Source organism: Athene cunicularia, assembly GCF_003259725.1.
Source record: "Athene cunicularia isolate RWA chromosome Z unlocalized genomic scaffold, athCun1 chrZ_part4, whole genome shotgun sequence".
Taxonomy (NCBI): Eukaryota; Metazoa; Chordata; class Aves; order Strigiformes; family Strigidae; genus Athene; species Athene cunicularia.
The window spans coordinates 1,983,949-2,007,396 of NW_020799145.1; the positions used below are offsets into that span (position 1 = coordinate 1,983,949).

Genomic DNA, 23,448 nt, shown 5'->3' on the forward strand with positions numbered 1-23,448 from the left:
CTTATTTGGCAAGAAGCAAATGGCAAATAGAATCCTCTCTCTGTTGTTTCTTTCACTGTATATTGAAGTTACAAATTACAGTACAAAATTTATTCCCTTGATGATGCAGTAGCTCCACTTACCCAATTGGTATCATCCAATACCACATTTCGGGGTTTGATTCTGATGCCTACAGCAAAGCAGGGTAGCCCTCCTAGTTTACTAATCTTATTGAATTAAACAAGAGGGGAGGACTGTCTCAAGCCTGACAGGAACTGAATCTATTTATTTCTCTTCTATAAAGGTTTGATTCATTTCTGTGAAAGTAAATAGTTAAGTGTAGTTTTTAAAGAAGCACTTCTTTACCTAAGTTGCATGGCAAAGAAAAATTATCAGCTGCACTTGAATTTATTGCTGAATTTAATGAATAGTTAAAACATACTAATCTTAAAGACATTCAGATAAATTTAACACAGCTCTCCTCCTTTTGGCCATAGATATTCTATGCATTTAAAGGGAAGTGTTTTGTTTGGTATTTACTTGTGTTATTAAAGACTCTATTATGTGACATAGTAAAGCCATTTGTCCTGGTGTGAGTTTAAGTAAGTCAGAAGCTCCTTTTTAAAGAAAGTGCACACAGAAAGATGAGCAAAAGGAAGGGAAAAGGAGGTAAGACAAAAAAAATGATAAAGTAAAAACCCCTTATTTTATTGAGAGGTGAGCAGTGTCACAGCACAGCAAGCTATGCAGATGACGCAATGTCCAGTGATTAAAGAGCAGAGAATGCTAATGAAGATGGTCCACTGGACAAGGCACAGATAAACTAAACACAGTGCTGGTTAATATAAATTTGTGGAGAATATTAACTGTTCATATACCAGCCAAGTTCTAAATGAATCATCACCATCAACCACAACAAAAAGCCTAGGCACCATTATGAATTGTTTGGTGAAGATCAGTGCTCCATGGACAGATGCAGTCATGGGAAATAAAGATTTGAGAAGTACAGTAAAGAATAACTAGGAAGTTGGAATTCTGCAATATAAATCAATTGTATGGCATTGTCTACACTACCATGCATAACTCCTGTTAATCCTTCTCAGAACAGGTGCTGCAGAATTAATGGTAGCTGAGAAAGAGGGCAAGAATGATAATGGGGCATGTGCAATTTCTTCATACAGGAAAAGATGAACAGGACTGAGAACACTGACTACATAAAAGAGACAACAACAACTGAGATAATGGAGGAACGATGCAAAGAAAATTAGGACTTCAATACTCCTTTATACTCCTTTGCCTCACAACATATAAGCAAAGTGACAGAATTACAAAGATGATAAATTAAAAATCTTACTAAAGGAGATACTTTTCTGCATAATGTGATTGTATTACAGAATTTTTTTCTGTATTAAGAGTGGAATCAGAGAAGATTGTGCTCAGGGACTAGTTCTGGAGAGGTTCAGAAAGTCTCTAGTTAGTTTGACTAATTGCAATAGAAAAAGAAGGTAAAAAAACTATTGTAAAATACACTAGTCCTAAGCTTTGCATTTCAAGGAGCCTAACCAAATGAAATTAGAAAATTATTTTATCTGTGGCTGGGAGGCACTTTATCCTACATCTCCACAGTGTAAGCTTTCTTTTGTCTTTTGCTAAAGTAACTGGATTGGACAATATGAGAGGCAGAGAACTAGACAAAGAAGGAATAATCATTGTTTTATTCATTACAGTAGTCCTCAAGATCTATAAACATATTTTAGAGATGAGTTTTACATCAAGTTGTAAGTTCCTGCATTGTTTCCAAATCTTTCCCTTGCACAAATAGAGTCACAGCAGCCACTTATCTGCTTGCTCAGTTTGTAATGACTGTGGGGTGCAAAATAACTTTGCAGGTATTTGCAAGTGACTAAATGGCACAATAGCAAATTACACAGTCAACAGTTAAGATAGGGAAATTAATACTGTATATGAGCTCCAAAATGCCAAAGGGGTATGATAGCAGGACAAAATGTCAAAAAGCATATATATGTGGGTTCCCAGATTGTTCACAGAAGACAGCAGATGAATTTGTATGATAGTTCATATTTGGAACCACAGTTGGCATCATTCATCCTGAGGATGTACCATCACCACCATTCATTTTCACCCATGTGTTTGACAATAACATTAATAATGTAATGCACACAGGAGTTAGTCTCCTGGTTTCAGCTGAGATAGAGCTGCGTTTTCCTCTTAGTAACTAGAACAATGCAGTAATTTGGATTCAGTATGGGCTTTGGTATAAGAAAAATGTTGATAATACACTGATGTTTTCAGCTGTTGCTAAGAACCCAAGGACTTCCCAACTTCCCATGTCCTGCCAGTGTGCAAGTAGCTGTGAGGGAGCATGGCCAGAGCAACGGACCCAAATTGGCCAATGGAATATTCCATATTATATAACGTCATGGTCAATATATAGAGGAGGGTTGGCCAGGAAGGGGGTGCTCGCTCTCTCTCTCTCTCTCTCTTGCTTCTGGGATTCTAGTTTCAGGATCTTGGCTCCTCCAGGACTTCTAGCCAGGAATGAGCTGGGTATTGGTTGGCAGGTGGTAAGCAATCGCATTGTGCATTACCTGTTTGAGCTTTATATTACTATTATTGTTTTATTTTATTTCAATTATTAAACATATTTTATCTCAACCTACGACTCTCTCTACCCCTCCAATTCTGTCCCCTATACCCCAGGCACAGGAGGGTGAGCCAGCAGCTGCATGGTGTTTACTTACCAGCTGCTTTTAAAGCACAGCAATCGTTTTTGATGCCCAAAGGCATAATGACAGATCTGTCCAGGGCCTGTTATAACAAATTTGTTATAAGCATTCATTATATTGGTTTAATAGTTACAGGTCATAATGTCAGTTTATTGGCTCCAATACATTCTTAGAGCTGTGCTATGCATCACCTCTTTTGCCATATATGGTCCCTATGCTGCTGCTCGTCACCCATGGGAGGTGAATTAAAATTTTCGCTTTGCTGTACTATGTAACACTGGTTTATGGTACGATAAAGATAACGGTTCTGAGACTAGTCTGGTACCTGTACTCAGCACGGTCGTCATCGTTGTACTTGGGGAGCCATCTAGCGGAAAGTATTAACAATTACACCCTTAACATTTTCTCCTCCGAGAGCGAATCCACATGGGAAACACCTTCCTTCACCTCCCCCTTCTCTTCCAAGCTACTTAAAACAGCGTTTAAGAATTTCGAGAATTTTGAATATCTTGGAATGTTGACACTGACACGAGCGACTTATTGCTAGGAGCCAGCATGATGTGGTTCGGGTTTTGTTCAGGGTTAAGCGAGTATCACACAGAGCACATCACTTGGCTGTTTAGATGCTGGGATAACAGGGCCAGTAGCTTGGATTTAGAGGGTAAGGAAGCCAGGAAACTGGGGTCCTTTGATAGGGAAGGGGGGGTTGATAAAGCAACCGGAAAAGCAGAAAACACCTACAGCCTCTGGAGGCAGCTCTTGTCAAGCGTGAAGGTATCCCTACAACAAAGAGACTGCATGTAATCTAGGCAAGTGGGACAATATAAAGAGAGGTATCTAGTGCCTGAGGGAACTAGCTGTGCAGGAGGTGATTTATTAAAACCCAACCGACACGCAGTTATCTGAAGATCCAGATAATGTCCACTATGGATGAGTCATGTGGCAGAACATTGTACAGGGCATGCCATCATCACTGGCAGTACTAGATTTAGGAGGAGACAATGAGGCACCAACTGTGAATGAAGTGGCTACCCAACTCCAGCAATGTGAAGAGAATCTCTCTTCCTTCCTATGGGCCTGCATCTCAGCTGTAGAAAAACTAACAGACATCCTGGAGAAACACATAGAGAAACTGTTCCCAGAGTTCTAGCAATTTGAGGGTAAGTTTCATCTCCCACCTGTACAGACTAATATCTCAGCTATTAGAAGCAAATTTTCTCCTACTCAGGAGAACTGGTATACACCATGGGGAAAGCTGTGGTATTGCCTGCATGACCATGGAAAAGACATGAGAAAATGGGATGGAAAACCTACCTACCACTTAGAAGAGCAGGTACATGAGTTTTAAAGAAGAAGTACAAACAGGGGTTCCTTCAGAAGTAATACTGCTGCTCCAGTTTCCAGTAACCACTTGCCCAAACAGACCAGGAGGGTTGACTTTGCTCCTTATCCTAGGAGCATAACTTTTGATTCATATTCACAAGAAGTACATAGCCAAGATGAGACTGATACCCACACATACCACACTAGCCCATTCATCAATAGCAGATACTATGACAAACATTAGAGGGGCCTGCCTCCACCCAGGTGAAGGACAGGGACAACCAAGTTTACTGGACTGTGCACAGTGGACTTCCAGGAGTATAAGGCCCAAATGACACTGGTGCCCAGCGCATTTCATTTGCATTTCTGGAGTGACAGTGGGTTCTCAACAGCTGACTGTGTTGGAGGCTGAGATGAGCCTAACTGGGAATGAGTGGTAAAAGCATCCCATTGTGACTGGCCCAGAAGCTTTGTTCAGTCTTGGTATCATCTCAGGAGATGGTATTTCAAGGACCCAAAGGGGTACCAGTGGGCTTTTTTTTGGTACAGCCAACTTGGAGACAGAAGAATTCAAACAGCTGTCTGCATTGCCCAGTCTCTCTCTCAGAGGATCCTTCTGTTATGGGGTTGCTGAGGACTGAAGAACAATGCATGCCAATTGCTACCTCAACAGTGCACTGATGGCAATATTGCACCAACTGAGACTCCGTAATTCCCATCCATAAACTGATTCATCAACTAGAGACTGAAGGAATGATCGGCAAGACTCACTCACCCTTTAACAGCCCCATAGGGCCAGTGCAAAAGTCTAATGGAGAGTGGAGATTGACAGTAGACTATTGTGGCCTGAATGAAGTCACCCCACTGCTGAGTGCCTCTGTGCTGGACATGCTAGAACTGCAATATGAACTGGAGTCAGAGGCAACCAAGTGGTATGCCACGATTGTATTGCTAATGCATTCTTCTCAACCACTTTGGCAGCAGAGTGCAGGCCACTGTTTTCACCTGGAGGTGTGTCCAATACACCTGGAATCAACTGCCCCAGGGGTGGGAACACAGCCCCACCATTTGCCATGGAGTGATCCAGACTGCACTGGAACAGGGTGAAGCCCTGGAATGCCTGCAGTACATTAATGACATCATTGTATGGGGATACAGCAGAAGAAATTTTTGAGGAAGAGGAGAAAATAGTCCAAATCCTTCTGAAGGCTGTTTTTGCTGTAAGATGAAGTAAAGTCAAGGGACCCACACAGGAGATTCAGGTTTTAGGAATAAAATAGCAAAGATAGATGTTGTCAGATTCCAATGGAGGTGATTAATAAGATAACAGCTCTGTCCCCACCGACTAACAGAAAGGAAACACAAGCCTTCTTGGGTGTTGTGGGTTTCTGGAGACTGCACATTCCTAATTAATCAGATGGTCAGCCCTCTCTATCAAGTCACCTGGAAGAAGAATTATTTTAATTGAGGCCCTGAGCAATGTCAAAATTTTGAACAAATTAAACAGGAAATAGTTCATGCAGTAGATCTTGGACCAGTCTGGTCAGGACAAGATGTTAAAAATGTGCTCTACACTGCAGCCAGGGAGAACGGCCCTACGTGGACTCTCTGGCACAGGGCACCTGGGGAGAGTTGGGGTCAAACCCTGGGGTTTTGTAGTTGGGGATATACAGGATCTGAAGTTGCTATACTCCACCTGAAAAGGAGATATGAGCAGCACAAGAAGGGGTTTGAGCTGCTTCAGAGGTGATGGGGACTGAAGCACAGCTCCTCCTGGCAGCCCGACTGCCAATGCCGGGCTGGATGTTCAAAGGGAGTGTCCCCTCTACACACCATGTAACTGATGCCTTGTGGAGTAAATGGGTGGCACTTATCACACAGCAGGCTCAAATAGGGAGCCCCAGTCACCCAAGAATAATGTAAGTGATCACAACTTGGCCAGAAAGCAAAGATTTTGGAATGGCACCAGAGGAAGAGGCAGCACATGCTGAAGAGGCCCCACCTTATAATAAACTACTGGATAACGAGAAGCGATATGCCCTGTTTACCGCCGGGTCCTGTCACATTGTGGGGAAACACTGAAGGTGGAAGGCAGCTGTGTGGAGCCCCACACGATGGGTTTCTGAAGCTGCTGAAGAAGAAGGTGAATCGGGTCCGTTCACAGAGGTGAAAGCCATCCAGCTGGCCTTGGATATCACTGAGTGAGAGAAGTGGCCGGTGCTCTACCTCTGTACTGACTCATGGATGGTGGCAAATGCCCTGTGGGGGTGGTTACAGCAGTGGAAACAGAGAAACTGGCAGTGCAGAGGCAAACCCATCTGGGCTGCTGAATTATGGCAAGATATTGCTGCTCGAGTAGAGAATCTGGTTGTGAAAGTACACCATGTAGATACTTACGTACCCAAGAGCAGGGCCAGTGAAGAACATGAGGACAACCAACAGGTGGATCAAATTGCTATGTTGAGATTAAGGTGGCTTGAGTGGATCTGGACTGGTAACATAAGGGTGAGTTAAAAACCCTCTGTGGTATGGAGGATAATGGCTAAAGTACAGATATGTTGAGGCCTGGCAGTTTGATTATATTATGCTCCCACAAACTCAGCACAGAAAACACACCATTCTCAGAATGGTGGAAACAGCCACTGGATGGTTAGAAACATATGCTGTGACACATGCCACCACCCGGAACACTATTCTGGGCCTTGAAAAGCAAGTCTTGTGGTGGCATGGTAGCAGAGAAAGACTTGGGTCAGATAATGGGACTCATTTCTGAAATAATCTCATAGACACGTGGGCCAAAGATCATGTCATTGACTGGGTGTATCCCATCCTCTACCATGCATCAGCCTCTGGGAAACTAAGTGATACAACAGCTTACTAAAAACTACACTGAGGGCAGTAAGTGGTGGAAATTTCAAACACTGGGATATGCATTTAGCAAAAGCCACCTGTTAAATTTATATAAGAGGATCTGCCAACCAGGCTGGCCCTGCTCACTCAAACCTTCTATGTACTGTAGATGGGGACAAAGTCCCTGTAGAGGGCATTAAAAATATGCTGGGGAAGGCAGTCTGGGTTATTCCTGCCTCAAGTGAAGGTAAACCCTTGTGTGGGACTACTTTTGCCCAAGGACCTGGGTGCACTTGATGGGTAATGCAGAAGGACAGGGAAGTCCAATGTCTACCTCAGTGGGATTTGATCTGGGAAGAAAATAGCCAATGAATGTAACTGTATGATGATGACTAATAACCCTGTTATTGCATATCACCATTGCTATGGTTGATATGCATCCTACTAATGACATCACAATAATAAAAAATGAACTTCGATAGAGCCAGGACTGATTTCAGCAACTGGTGCCCAGCAACATCCTCGAGATTGACATCTTCAGGCTGCATACCTTGAGCATGGACCATGCTGAATACATCAGCTATGAGCTCCAAATATAGCAGAGACTACGTGCCATTTCCCAGCTGCATCCAAGGTAATCTGCTCCATTGACTGAGCCAACTCCACCACACCCTTTCTGCCTTAAAAGGCTGTCATGACAGATGGAACCCAAAGTTATGGACTAAATAAACTCACTATAAATTTCGGAGTGATGGCCCATAGAATAATAATACAAGGGGAACTGTGTCTATACATCAAAAACCAGGAAAAGGGATGGTGATTACTTGGAATGTATTGGGCAGTGTGGCACCTGAGCATAACATAAATGGTATGGAATAAGGGGTAGATACTGTCCTAGTTTCAGCTGGGACAGAGCTGAGTTTTCTTCTTAGTAGCTAGAACAATGCAGTGATTTGGATTCAGTATGGGCTTTGGTATGAGAAAAATGTTGATAATACACTGATATTTTCAATTGTTGCCAAGAACCCAAGGGCTTCCCAACTTCCCATGTCCTGCCAGTGTGTGGGTGTGCAAGACATTGGGAAGGAGCATGGCACCTGACCCAAACTGGTCAATGGAATATTTAATATCATGCAATGTCATGTTCAGTACATAGAGGAGGGTTGGCTGGGAAAGGGAGGCTCTGTCTTGCTTCCAAGATTGTGGTTTCAGGATCATGGCTTCTCTGGGACTGCTAGCCAGGAACAGGCCAGGTATCAGTCAGTGGGGTGGTGAACAATGGCATTGAGCATTACCTATTTGTATTTTCTATTATTGTTATTGTTTTATTCTATTTAAATTATTAAACTGTTTTTATTTCAACCTATGACTCTCCTTACCTTTACTCCTCCAATTCTGTCCCCCTTTCCCTAGGCTGGTGAGGATGAGCAAGCGGCTGCGTGGTGTTTGGCTGCTGGCTGGGTTTACACCATGACAATTAGTATATTCATGCACAAAGTACCAGGTGGGAAAAGGCTCCAGTTTGATCAGTATTGCTCTACAGGTCAAGTTGAAGTTTAAATCCTAAACAGTATACTGGAACATTTAAGACACGTAACAGAGCTTACCTTGTTTGTAAAATCTATGTGATTCTGTATGATAGCTCTGTGAAAAGTGGCTGTTCTCACAAAATCTTGCATGATATTCTGTTGCTGAGACAGACAGCTATAAAACTAAAAGAGAGGAAGAACAGAAAAAAGATAAAGCCCTTCTGTCAATCTTACATTAAATTACTTGGTACTTAAATTACCAAGGTCCTGACCACCCTCTGAATAAACCTAAGTTATCTTTCTAACTGACCTGGTGACTAAGGTCAAGAAAACAACAGTAACTCAGATTTCACAAACTGTCACCAAAGTTTCATTACCTGAAAATACTGAGCAGCAGATGCTTCATCTGTTTGCTCATTGAACACAGAGTTCTCCTTCTTTTGGCTACAGCATCTCTTTAATGCATCTGAAAATGTGTTGCATTCTGGAAAAAAATAGAAAAGACACAAACATAGCAAAAACCAAAGGGATAGCAAATTAAGATAAACATCCAATGACAAGGTAAGAACACATTCAGTCACACTTGAGAGGAATGCTTCATTTGGCTTATGGTGTACATAAATACACATTGAACAGTTTCAAATGTCATTAAACACACAAAGGGTGTTGCAAATATCTGGCCAGCATTGAAAGTTTTCCAGAAGCACCTGGATGCATGCAGCACTGCTGTCAAGGATTCACCATTCAGGTTTGCTAACTCCCGAAAATATCTGTGATCATGAACTCTAACAAAATTGTGGCTGAACATAAACCTCAGCCTACTATTTCAGGTTAACCTATGCTAATCCAGGCTCCACACAAAGAGCCACCTAGGGTTATTGTAAAATGCATGGATTTGAGTGAGGAGGTTTACAACCTAGAATAAACCAGTCAAATGTAATTGGCCTAGAAAGCCAGGCTGAGGAGCATTTCTCTTCCTTTTGAAGCAATGTAGCTAAAAAGCTTCAGAGTTATAGCCCTTTGAAGATTTTTTTCCAGGCAATCACCCATCATCTTAAGCTTCTCCCATTTGTTTTTTTTTTTCCTATGCGAAGGTAAGAGATGATGCTACAGATTCAGTGACATGCTTGAATCCTTTCTTTTCTAGTCACCCTTCACACATTATTTTCACACCTCTACAGAGACATTTTGGTAGCTCAGAACAATATCTTTGGTGTCTTTGACATCCAGAAATGAGAATAGACTTCAAAACCACAACACTGTAGGAAGTGCCATAGAAGTTTTTATCATTGGAAGTTTTCAAAAGCTCTGAGAAACATGGGGCTGAATCTGCTTTGCAAAGGAGTTTTAAGCAAATGACCATGTGTTCTCTTCTAACTGAATTATTCTTTGATTCTATAAAAAAAACAAAACAAAACAAAACAAAACAAAACAAAACAAAACAAAGGTATGATTTCCTTGGGATACAGATATTCTTTATATACAAGAAAGATATTTGTTGCCAGAACTCTCCAGGAGTGCCGACAAATTACAAAACTAGTACTCATTGAGTTGAAGGGTACATCAAAATAGTAAGAACAAGAAGTTAATGGAGTTTCTCCACAATCTTTCATAATGGACCTCAGATGTTCTTAAAGTTTTCCTAAGAGTACATGCAAGATCACAAGAGGCTATGGCAAAGTATAGAACAGAAAATTGTCTCATTTCATTCATCAACCTCAAGAAAAACACAGAATTAATATCTTCTCTGTTAGGTGGCAGTAAAGATTCAGCAATAAAAATAGGAACAGCATTAGATCTAATACATCTCAATGGTTTCACAAACTTGAAACCCCAACTCCACTTTTTGCACATTCATCACTGGCTAATACTGCAAGAAAAAACATCGGAGCATAAAACCAGGAATACATATTTAGTTGCTGCATTATAAATGAAACGTTCACCCAAAATCTTTTAATTGCTTCTACTTACTATTTGAGGGAAATTATAGCTAATAGCTACAAACTAAATATCAGGTTGTAAGGAAGGAAGAACTGTTGAACATGTGAATTTGGGATTTTGTTTTTCTTTTGAATGCAAACAGTCAAAGGATTCTCAAGGGAAATCTCTTTGGGAATGCAAATTGCCTGGGAATTATTTGTAACAATTGCAACCTGTTTCAAATACTGTCTGAGAGTTTAGATACACATTCATTTATGTGACAAGGCAAAATGCCAAAGAATAAACTTTTAGCATCTAATATTGAAAACTGGAATTATTGTGAACATGGTGTACATGTACAGACGCAAGAAATTAATTCTAAATAAGACACATTGAAGCTTTAAGAAATTCTCCCAGATAAAGACCCCTATTATAGAGAAGAGAAAGAAGTTTGCCTTTCTTTAGTATGAACAAGGAACAACACGTTTCTTTCTATTGTAGACTGTCCCAGAAGAAAGGAACTTATCTCATCTGTTTTCTGTATTCAACAAGTCTATTTTCAATACCTGGCAACAATTTGCTATAGCCTGTCTTCTCTGCATTTGCTTCTTCATGTAAATACACTGTTTTCTTCCTATATTTTCTGTAAAGGAACTTCTCTTCTTATTAGCCAATAACCCATGCTGCTTGTGATATGAAATATGGCTTTACCTGAATACTGATGAAGGTCCTTTAAATTAAATTTAGTTCTGATCTTCCTAAGAATCTGGGAACTTAATCTGTCATATGTAGAAATATATCCATAACTGATCTTGGCTTTTATGAAAACTGGATTTTCTTCTTTATTTAAAGTAAGGGAACCATAAAAGGATCTATACCAAAAAGAGGTTGGCTAACTGACAGGCTAGAATACTTGTTGGTCATATACTTTGGAACTCTATTTTGCAACCAGGAGTCAGCCATACAGAATTGAAAGTCAGTAAAGCATTTTTCAAGAACAGCCAAAAAATATTTTTGTTCATATTCTTCATCGAGGTTCTAGCACTCTATATATCTTTTCCTTTGATGCTGTAAGGAATTGATTTTCTCATCTCAGGTAGGCTCTTCAGATCTTCCATTATCTTTTTAAAGGCAAACTCAAGTATAATGTTTTTTTACTGAAGGGTGTTACTTAGTAATCTGAATGTACTGTTCCAAACATCACCCCTTCAAGAGTCTTCTATCCAGTTCTGAGAGATTCCTTCTATTATCTCAAACAAATCATACAGATTTTTTTGCCTGCTTCTTTATCTATAAAGAAAAAGGTCCTGCTTGCTTACAAAACTTTCTGGGTTATGAGGGGTTATACTTAAACAAAAGTTAATCTATCCTGTAAGATCCAAAATTAATGTGCTTGGGAGGGAGGGAGAGCACAAGTGCTTCTTGAGGAAGTGCTCTTCTATGCTATGCACAGCTATCTTTTTTCACCCTTAAAACTCTTTTCTATTGCTTTATTCTCTGAAAAAAACCTGCAAATTGGGAAGATAGCCATAACTCTTCTTGAATGGTTTTGGCTGTCTTCAGAGAAACAACTTAGAATTTTCACTGACTGAAAAACAAGTCCTTGCGTCCCTACCACCCTAATTACTTAAATTAATCTGAAGTTTTCCACTAGCAGGTTGAAAAAACCTTCAAAACTTTGCAAGTGTTATAGCCACATTCCAAGAGTGACAAAGTAATGAATCAAGGCATTAAAGTGTAGCTCTTACAGTGCATTTACTCTTTCCCATGCAGTGTAAGACATCCAGTAATCACTCCAACAAGAATGACTTCATGTTCTTGAAAACTGAGGTAAACAGACATATTTATTGCCTTTTTGTCAAAACATTTTCAGTATCTCAAACCACCACCCAACTCTAAACTCCCCCTAAACCCACAGATGTTTCTCTTTCAAGGAGCCTCATCCGGATGTTGTTCTGAAAATAATGGAAAATATCAGAACAAAGACCACTATGAATACACAGCTTGATCTAGTTTGTATCGGCTAATCCAGACACTCATTTATTTCAGCACAGTGGAACAGGCTGCAAAACTTGCCCAAGTGCTGGGTGCATCTGAAAAACCTGCAGTCACTGCAGTAAGTACAACACAGCACCTAAATCTGTGCATTTTACCTGCTGAAATAAATGTTTTATCACACCTGTATTTTTAACTGGATTAAAAGTCCTCCTTAAACTCTCTGATGAACTGAAGCCTATGTCCTATGGTCCATTAACACAGAAAAAAATTAAATCCAGCAAGTCAAACTGTCTTTGTTTTGAAACTCAAAAAGAAGCTTGGAAAATTATTTAAATTCATTAAGCACTCTTCTGTAACTTCCTATGTGCAAGCTCTTACAACAGCTAAATCTCCTTCCAGTAAGGGATATACTTTCTCACATTTACTGCACATCATGCAACAAAAACATTAAAGCAGGCAGCTATGAGGAAACAGGAAAAAAGGTAGGTTCATATTCTAGTGTGCCTCATAATAAATGCTTCTTTTGAGCAAAACTCATCTTACAAAATTATTCACTTTCATAAGAGAAATGTCAGTTTCTCCTTTTTCTTAGTAATTGAGAAGACAAGGAAAACTCCCACTCCTGTGGGCTGAAGTGCTTTCATAAGGATCTTGTTGAGGAAATTTAAAAAAAAAAAAAATTCCCTGCAAATAATTTCAAAGAACATTAAAAAAATGTAACTTCCAGACATTTTATTTGAAAGCCAAGCTTTTTAGGATTTTTATTTACTTTTCATTTCTCCCTTTTCTCCCCAATTAAAATCTGGAAACAGAAATTAATTTGAAAACTTTTACCTTCACAGAAAGCTGTATCTTGCTGAAAAACTGAGGCATTTGGCTGTAAAGTTTTGACTAGCTATGTACCTCATCTAACATTTGCTGTTTGATATTTTATTATCAAACATTTGCTGTTTCATTTGCCAATTTGATAACTTGACAAAGATATTCTGCAGATATTACTCCACTAATAGCCCCAAAACTGAACTGTGTAGAAATGGAATAAAGGCCAGCTAAAACTGATTCCTGTGATCAAAGATAACAAGAACATCCTTTCAAAAAGCTGTGCTTCTGCTATGTCTCTTTTGTACTACTCCCCAAAAAAGGAGAGCAGACACCCCATGACCTTGTATCACTTCCCACAGGCTCATTCATACTCCATTCCTGGTAAAGTATCACTTAAATGGCTGCACTCTGCGTAAGAAGAACTGCTGTACTGATTTCTCTTCACAAAATGCTTATCCTCACAGCAGAAGACACAGACACAAGCTATTAACATAGTGCACCTCACCCATCTACTCAAAACAGATGGAGTCTCTCACTACTCCAAAGAGAAAGAGGTTAGAGAAGGAACAACAAGAAAAAAAGGAATAAACCTGGTTGATTGTTGGGGGAAAAGGAGAAAAAAAAACCAAACATAAACAGAATAAAGGTAAGAAAACTCAATGGGGAATAAACCCGCACTAACTCCATGCAGCAGCAGTCCAAAATAATGCTACTTGCGATAAATCATTAAATGAATATATTTTACCACCAGCTGTTAGATCTTCTTACCTAAGGAGATCAGTGTAATAGCCATGGAAAAGCACTAATCCCACATCACTTTGCACTGTCTGATGCAGGCTACGATTAAAATGCAGTACCTACATTAAGGAGTAAACTTGGCCTCTAACTGATGAGACGTGTACAGTCTTAACTTTGACCATGTTTGAAAAAATGAACTGAAGTAAGTCCATAACATATCACAAGACAGTATCAAATAATCAGACAGGTCAGGCTGTCTCCTGTTAACAAGTGGGACAGTCTTCCACTTGGAACAATAGAATTGCAAGATACCCTAATAACAAAATTCCTGCTTTGCAGAAAAGTGAAACATGCATTAAAAATACAGTATGCTTATCAAGGGCAGATTACTATTCAAGGTGTCTGAGGTTAGAGTATTATTTCCAAATGAGGAAGAAATCTTTTTTTTTTTTTTTTTTCCATTTAGTTGTAAGTATTAGACTTCAGAAATTCACAGTGACACTTATTACAAGTACACTAGTAAAACTCCACAGCATTCTCCACACAGACTCAAAAGAAAAAGTTCCTAGAAATCCTTGGGTTTACATCTGTTTGACAGTATTTATCCAAAATATTTATCTTTTTATAACTTCCAACCAATTATACAGCTTTTCATTACCACAAACACAGCAGACTGGCCTAATGGGATTCTGTTCATTTTAAAAACTCACTAATATTTCAGTCAGCACTAGATCATTTAGTTGTGACCTTTACTGAATATTAAATCACAATTTGCAGACTAGGTCACTTACCACAATGCTACTTCATAAGTGAATTTCTGCAGCCTTCTTTCAAACTTTTTTTATGAGTCTGGATTTGTGTAATGGGGATGATTTTGTGCAAACACACTAGGTAAGCGAATCATTTCAAGTGCCAGCACAGGAGAATTAGACGCTTAGAAATTCAGTCAGTAAGCACTTCAGCAGCACACAGTAGACTCAATCAGTTGTGCATTTTTACAGGAAATATGACTGATGGCCTTGTGTCATTCCATATCAGGAACTGGATGCCACATGTTCCAAATATCATTATTAAATTTCCTAAATCATACTTCTCCCAAATCAAAAACCTTTTCTATTTTTAGCAGTAATATATGCTTTTTTTGGTAAGCAGAAAGCAAAATACTGAACCACTTTGAAACTAAACATGCTAACTAAAATTGATTTTCTTCTAATAGTACATTCCACCCATTAGTAAGTGATTCATGTTTATACAAAACAAAAATGAAGCCAAACTGCTAAGTCAGTTATAGTCAAGAAGAATATTAAAGGAGTACCTTTAATTTCAAGCTGCAACCACACTCTAAAGCCACGTGAACTAGCAGATGTGAAAACTTCCCCCACTGTGTCAATCTCCCACTAAAAATGTTACTAAAATAATAATAATGATTTGTAAAATGGCATTATAAAGTACCTAAATATAAATGTTTCACTTTCGTTAGAACAGCCATTCTAGCTGTATTAGCTAACAGAGAGAGAAATGGCTTTTTAAGCTGTAGTCAAATTTACACAAAGGTTGTATAAATTATTGTGATTTTGCAAAACTTTTGAAGTTAAGCTATACTTTTGGAACTGTTAAACTAAGAGGAATTAGATCCTTTCTTTTTTCTTCCTTAAAAGAATGGATGATTTTTATGTAAACAAGCTTCTTCAGAATACAAATTAGATTTTAATGAAGGAAGATTTGGCTCAGTACAGTATAATTGGATGAAATGGAAATATTGAGAGATGGTTGATGGAGGGGGTTCATTTGTGTCTTCTAGTTTTAAATAGCAAGAATGCTGAAAGTCTTGGTATATAAGATGTCCAGCAGTGCTTAGCAAGAGCCTCTTCTGAACTGGTAGCCACAGATGAGCCTTACATGAAAGCTCTACCTGGTAGCACTTGAACTAGTGGCTATTAATTTTCAAAATACTGCCAACATTTTCTAAGACATACTTTGCCTCACTGGAATGAAGTACTTCTAATTATCCACCTACCACAACCTCTTTCACTCCTACCAGAACACAAGACATTAGAACTAAATGGATTTTTAAACACTCTGAATGACTGAACAAATTCCCAATACAAGCACATTGCCATCTTCAACACAGAACTGGTACTGCAATATTGTAATTTACAGGCAGGCAGCTCTAGCAGTACTCAGATATAGCAAATAGAAATTTAAAAAATCTAGACATTTAAAATCCTCATACAGTAATTCTAAAACTGTGGAAAAATTATGCTAAATTACTTGCTTATAAAAGGAAAAAATCCATCAGATCATATCTGCAAAGCCAAACACTAATATTAACTAGCAAGAAAACATCCCAGAATAATTGCAATGAAAAAAGCAGAATGTTATGAGTTACTAAAAAACCAGGCAGAAGCAACAGACCTTCTTCCAATCCCCTTTGTTTGTCCTCCCAGGAATCAATACTTTAAAATGCTAATGTTAGAATCATTCTCATAGAAATATTCAAAGCCTGGAGAAATAAAAGGTACTGAAAATAGTGCAATAATTGATAGGTTTTGAACTTCCCTCTTACCACCTTGAACACACTCAGTGAGTCAGCTCAAAACACCACAAAACTTGTGAATGGCTGCTTCTATCTGGATCAAGAAAAGCAATGGCGTAGATAAACACAGAGCGAGACAATGGCAAACCCAGAGGTTTGAAATGCAAGACTAATGGATACAGACACAGCAGAAGGCATGGTCGGTGCCAGCCTTCTCTAAGATTCGAATAGACCAGCAGTCTCCACAGTCACTTCATGGGTATTTGTTCTTGCACACCACAGTCCCCAGCTCCAAATACAACTTGGAAAATTATTATCAGACACTTAATTCTGTTGAAGCTGAACACGTCAAACTGATTGCTGAATACTCCCAAAGCCCACCCAGTGTTTGGGACAGTCACATGAATGAAATAACCAGGGAAATCACCTACAAAGCTCAGAACCACTTAGTGACAGCAGAGTAATTTAGAAACTGGAGTATGATACACAACCGAAATTTCTGTCCTAGAGATGAGAAGTCAGGGATTATGACAGTTCATGTAGTATGGCTTAAAAGTCAAAACCTGTCTGATTTTTTAGGTTATTCCAGTAGTAGAACCTCCTGCCAGTCTTCTGAGACCAGCAACCGCTGGACTTCCCAATCATTGGGAACTGCAGAGGTGCAACTACAGTCAATGCACTGAGTAAGTTCTTAACAAGTTCCACCTCATTGTTTAAGCAATAAAACTCCACAAGTGTTTCAAGCTGCAAGATTAAATACAGTTGTGAATTTAACTGCTTTATAAATTAGTAACATAGGATTCAGGTAACGAAACTCCTCCTTTTTGGCTTTTCTGAAAAGCAGAATTACTACCTTAAACAAAAGCTAGCAAGCAACCACAGAGCATTTGGTCTTTTTTCTTCATAGAATTTATTACTTGACACCAGTTCTTTGATTTAAACTGAACAGCTTCTCTGCAACTTGTGGGTCTTACGGCATACCGATAAGTTGTCCCCACTTACAGTCCTTTGGTTTGTATGATTAAGTGGTCTCAGTATGCACTAACTGAAATCTTTCTAGATGAAATTAAACCAAAATATGCACTCCGGGAATAAACTTCAACAGTCAATGGTCATTTAGTCTGTCACCACACTAGATCTAGTTCGAAGCAAACACACCCTCTATTCTTGCTTCCTTTCCAAATGAGTACATTTTGCATACCAAGGCCCTAGCACCAATTATTCTGTTCTACAAACTTGTTCTGGATTGTGTGACTTGCTCATAGAATCATAGCTCATTAGATCCACATGCCATTACATGAAATAATAATTTTGGGGAAAAAAATATCACAGTAAGACATACTATGTTTTTTTGCTGGAATTGTACGGCAGTAATAGTACGTATGTTTACACATATAAAATTCAGTGTATGCCTTTAATATATTTCACATACATATATATATCCAGACACACACACTCATACATGTCTAGGTCAGTCTTCTATGTGGAGATCTACTACAAGTACTATATACTATAAAATAACTGAAAACTGTAAATAACACCTTTTTTTCACCAGTATTGTGCTCCTATGTAAGTGGCACAGCTATTAGAGCTGGCAGACAACTTTCAAAGTGAGTTTTCCTAATAAAACACCATCTACAGACACCAACTATTGGCATGTCCAATGCCTGGATGCACTGTGAAAGTGGCTGGAAACCAGGGTTATGAGGTTTGCAAGAGAAGAAAGGAACCTGAATTCTACCACAACCCCAAAAAACCAATTCATAATATGCTCACAAACTAATTCTGTGCTAAATTAAGCAAGTCGTTTCCACCAAGGAGTAGAGGACTACATACCAATTCTGCCACAGTTGAGTTACAGACTGATTGGTTGGTCTGTTACAGATAAATGATCTTTGTTTTTCAAAGAAAAGCCTGTAGGCTACTAACTTTCATTTTTATTGCCTGTTTGATCCTACTCAGATGTTTAACATATGTTCAGCAGGAAATAAAAGATACAGTGTGTGATTTAAGACTGTCTAAATGCTGGAACCAGAACAGCAATTCTCTGTGTGGGCACAAGAAGGGCATGCATTTCCCTCTCCCCCCATTCCTCACTCCTCATCTTCCTCTACCTTTCTAAAAGACATCTGTCTTAAAAAAAAAAAAAATGGATTTTCATAACTAACACTTTAAATGCAGGAAAAAAAGAGTTTTCAATCCATTTTTTAGTAACAGCATTGTTTTTACTTATACACACATACACATTACAACAGAGTAATACACTTGTACACAGCAAACAGCAAAAGCTTAGCTTCTGCTTTATAGCCTTGACTTTTTTGTAGAAACATGTAATTTCCTCAAGACTAGGTGCTATTTGTTATACTCAACATGCAGAAGAAGATACCAGTAAGCTATTCCTATGGCATGGGGAAATAATATCCTACATGTAACTTTCAGCTTAATGTAGCACCCAACACATTCCATTTGATATCAACATTTAATTTGTCCTTTAATCTGAACAGACTTGACTTTGACCAATTCATTACATTCCTGTCATTTTATCAGTGAGTTGTTGCATGGACCAACAGGTCACTTCATTTTTTTCCCCTTGACTTTAAAAGATGGAAGAAACATAGAAAACGCTCTAATTTGTCATGTTAACAAGCAATCAGAAATAATAAGCTAAGAGAATTTTCTGTACTGTTCTTACCTATTTCACAATATGTAGTTATATAAATAAATAGAGCTATATAAATAAACTAAACACTATCACCAAGGAATATGTCTAGAGGGAACTGAATTTACCACTTAATCTTCAAGGCATTCTTCTCAGAAGAAATTATACAGAAGTTAGCTGGATTTTTTTCAAATATTTGTTTGTAAATGTGTGGAAAAGCGCTAAAAGAAATTTCTTCTGCCTTGGGATCCCAAACTATCAGTACCTTTTGGAATCAGAACCTTCCTAGGTAGGCAAGACATGGTAAGATTTCAGAACAAAACTACAGAAAAACTTGCCTGTCTCCTTAATTGTTAGTTAGTAATTATCCTAGCAGTAAGCTAATAAATCACTGAACAAACTGATCTCAATTATCATTTCAGTTATGATGTGGGTCTCTGTAAAAGACAATATTGTCTTGCAGTCTCAAGAGAAATAACTTAATGGAAGCACAATACTGAATTAGATACAAAGATAAAAAAACCCAACAGACACTCGCAGTCATTCTTAGCTTACATTCATAGTGTTTTAGTAAGATAAGAGGTTGAAAATGTGAATATTTTTTCTTGATGGGTACAGATGAAAGGCTGTAACCAGACAAGACTTCAAAGGCCACCAAGATTTGGCACCCAACAGACAAAATAAGATTAGTAAATAAATCTGTGTTTTCTAGTAGAGTGAGACTCAAGAATTCACATATTGTGTCTATGTGACACAGGACTGTCTACTTATTGCACAAACCAACCCATCTACGTCTAAACTTTCAGCCCTTGATGCTTTGGAACATGTATGTGTCTTTAAATAAGCTGCCAAAAATAAAATCTAATTGCTCTGTGCCTCAGTTTCCATGCAATATAAAGAAATAACGATAATGGCCTCCTGGAAATCACCAGGCCTACTGATGTAGGCTGCTGTATAAGAACTCCTAGTTATTGATAAAGAGGAAGCTGTATATTACCTATAGTAATGCAATTTTAAAATGAGTTGTGGCCATTCTTCACACTACTCAGAATAAATAGGCAGTCTTTTGAATTTCCCTGCCTAAAACCTACGAATGCTTTTCCAAAAGCGAATGTGAGGACATGAAGATAGCACAAGTTTCAGCTGTTGGATTTACAAAAACATGTCAGGTAGAAGTATAAAAATACAGATTGCAACATTCTACAAAAATGCAGTTTCTACAACAGAGGGCACTTCTTTTTCAACATCACTCCATGTGAAATATCTAAGAACTGCAGGTGTATGTTAAACTACCATAATTAACTATACAGACAAACCGATCTGCAAGACATTTCTGAATGGGGATCAACAAGTGGCAGATTGCCCGCACAAAGAAATACATTTACCAGTTATTAGTTATGAAGTTAAATCATATGAATGCATTATCTGCATTTGCTTTCTTCAGAACGTTAATCTGCAGCTGTTTTGCAAAAATGTTATGTCCACTATGCGAATGGTCCATACTCTACATACAGGCAGCTGGCACAGGTTAGAGGCAAAGGAAGTTGAACAATCATCAAAACAAAGTGTAATATTTAAATAGCTAACATGAAACAGAGGTAGAAGACTACATATTTTAAAGAGAACTTTACCAATATAGTATCATGACAGGAAGGAGAAGATACAAATGCAAGATGTACTTACCAACTTCTGACTTGAACTGAAGCAAGGCACTGTTGTATCCCAGGGTAATTAACACAGACTGTTTTCCCACATGACAGTATTCCGTGTCTCTGTTAACCATGCTTTTAAACACACAGAGTCCATCAGCTGAAAGGAAAAAAATACTTTAGAAGACTTTTAGCAGTTAACAACAAAGAACTATAGGTATCTTTTGATATAAAGAACTATATGTATCTTTTGATTAACAATATACATAAGCACATATCTGAAGTATGCTACTTGGCAAAAATACACTTTCTCTAAACCCCAATTTTCCAGTGACCTCCAATTTTCCAGTGACCCACAGTTTCCATCCCACCTATTATCCACAGTTTCTTGAAGCTGCCCTGGCCTCAGAAGATAGAAAGAGAGCTGACTAGATTAATTTTTACCTGGATCCTAACAAGGTCTTAAATTAACATTTTTTTTCTACTTTTGCTTCTGTAATCCTATGCACTGATGCCCTGATAACCTCTAGAGATGCTGCTCTGGCAGATGAAATGGGACCAATTATACTACTATGTACCACACTGTGTATGAAAACTATTAATAAACATACCACGTGAAAAAAAAAATGCAATTTTTCAGACTGAAGAACTTGTAAGTACTGCAGATTTAATGAATGAACAGTGTAAGTACAATGTAAGAGTTAATGAAGAACAATGTAAGTACTTCAGAGTTAAGAAAAGGAGCAGCAGAGGGCAAGTCTTCCTACTGTGCTCCTTGAGGAGGGGGATCCAGTATCAGAGGCTTAAGTGGTGCAGTACATCAGTATGCAGTCACTATCAGCCTCATAGATGTCAGGAGGCAACTGTGTGAACATATCAAACGAGATGCACATTCTCACCTTCAGAAATCTGAAAGAGGTCTAAAAGGGAACTTCATGCAAACGGCAGCTATGGACACAGTTGACAATAAGTAAAGCTTTTAAATTACGGAAGTTTTGTGTTATATGTATCTTCATCACTCAAACACTCAAACTCTCAACAGCAAAACTCCAGGACTTAATATCCTGGACCATTCTTCCATGCATTTTATTCTACTTTGCTGACAAGTGTTTATTATGGTTCAATCACGCACATTTTATCCTTCTGGAGATAAATGATAAAGCAAAACAAAAAAACCCATCAGAACCAGAAAAATTGAAAGGTTTAAGGCAAAACAAGAGAACTAAAAGCAAAAGTCCAAAACAATAGTAACATAGAAAAGTGATACACTGCAATAGACTAAAAAGCATGCAAGAGATAAAACTGAAGGAAAGAAAGAATGAAGGGGAAGAAAATGCACAACTTGAAAAGCAAAAGACATAATAAACAAATTATTATAAGCTCAGCAGAAAGCTCATACACTGCTGAGCTATGCTTTTCTGCTAGCAACATTTGAAGGACCAGAATGAAAAGGCATACATAGAGACACACCATACAGGCACCCAGTGCATCCTTCTTAAGCCTTACACTTTACAGCATCTGCTGTAATGCCAAGTGAACAGAGAAAAAGACCACTATATGACGTTCCATGTGTCAAGCAAAGTTTAATCGGACAAAAAAATGTTATCAAGAAAGGAGATGTGTCCCACCAGGGCTGGAACACTTTTACATCTTCACACTCATTTGTATTTGTAGCTGCTTCTGTAATTTAGGCTTGTGAACAAATTAAATGCAGACAACTGAGCTTGCTACCTTCTGTCACCATTTCTCTAATGGAAGTCACAGTCAGCCTGGGCTGAACAGACCCAGCTCCTCTGGTCTACTGGTTTTTGGACACTATGTGCTGCAGTTCCCTATCTGGGCTTACTACAGTTTACCAAAACATTTCATATTTTTGCAAAGTGGTTGGCACACGGACTTCTGGTGTTCCAGAAGTTTTGACTAATGCTCATGTCTTTTTACATTTTTCAAAATGCAAGCTTTTCTTCCACGCATAATCATCAATGCCATCTTCCACATGAACTTAAAACAATGTGTATATACTGTATCAGTTACTAATCAGTACTAAAAAAACCACTCAAGCCACTTGTAAAAGCAAAATACTTTCAAATGTACAGCAATACAGGAGTGTATCAACTCATTTCTAGCTCATACTGTCTCTTAGCACACACATGAATCTGTCTTTTCACTTATGTCTCAGTTTATTCATACTGATCTGCACCTGGATTGGAGCAAACCTAAACATGGATACAAGGTGGGCAAGGAATGGATTGAGAGCAATAAGTGGATTAAGCCCTGTGGAGAAGGACTTTAGGGTACTGGTGGATGGAAAACTGGATATGACCCGGTACTGTGCACTTGCAGCCCAGAACTGTATCCTGGGCTGCATCAAGAGAAGTGTGGCAGCAGGGCGAGGGAGGGGATTCTCTCACTCTACTCTCATGAGACCCCACCTGCAGTACTGTATCCAGCTCTGGGGTCCCCAGCTTAAGAAGGACACCTGCTTGAGCAGGTCCAGAGGAGGCCATGAAGACGACTGGGGGGCTGGAGCACCTCCCCTGTGAGGACAGGCTGAGAGAGTTGGGGTTGTTCAGCCTGGAGAAGAGAAGGCTCCAGCAAGACCTTATTTGGCCTTCCAGTGCTTAAAGGGGGCCTACAGGAAAGTTGGGGAAGGAATCTTTAGCAGGGAGTGTAGGGATAGCATGAGGGATAATGGCTT

General features: G+C 38.8%; 1 protein-coding gene across 6 annotated transcripts in view; it reads right to left on the reverse strand.

The window, feature by feature from the left end:
- CARM1 (coactivator associated arginine methyltransferase 1) overlaps nt 1-23,448 on the reverse strand; it is a 63,396-nt gene that overhangs the window by 32,610 nt on the left and 7,338 nt on the right. For all 6 annotated transcript variants that reach the window (XR_003400224.1, XM_026866830.1, XM_026866829.1 and 3 more), the window contains exons 2-4: nt 20,785-20,910; nt 8,806-8,912; nt 8,507-8,611 (exon numbers count right to left, since the gene is read on the reverse strand). Coding sequence is in view for 5 of the 6 variants with exons in the window: in XM_026866830.1 (XP_026722631.1) it covers nt 8,507-8,611; nt 8,806-8,912; nt 20,785-20,910 (338 nt within the window). In the remaining variant the exon portion in view is untranslated. The remainder of the gene's footprint in view (nt 1-8,506; nt 8,612-8,805; nt 8,913-20,784; nt 20,911-23,448) is intronic.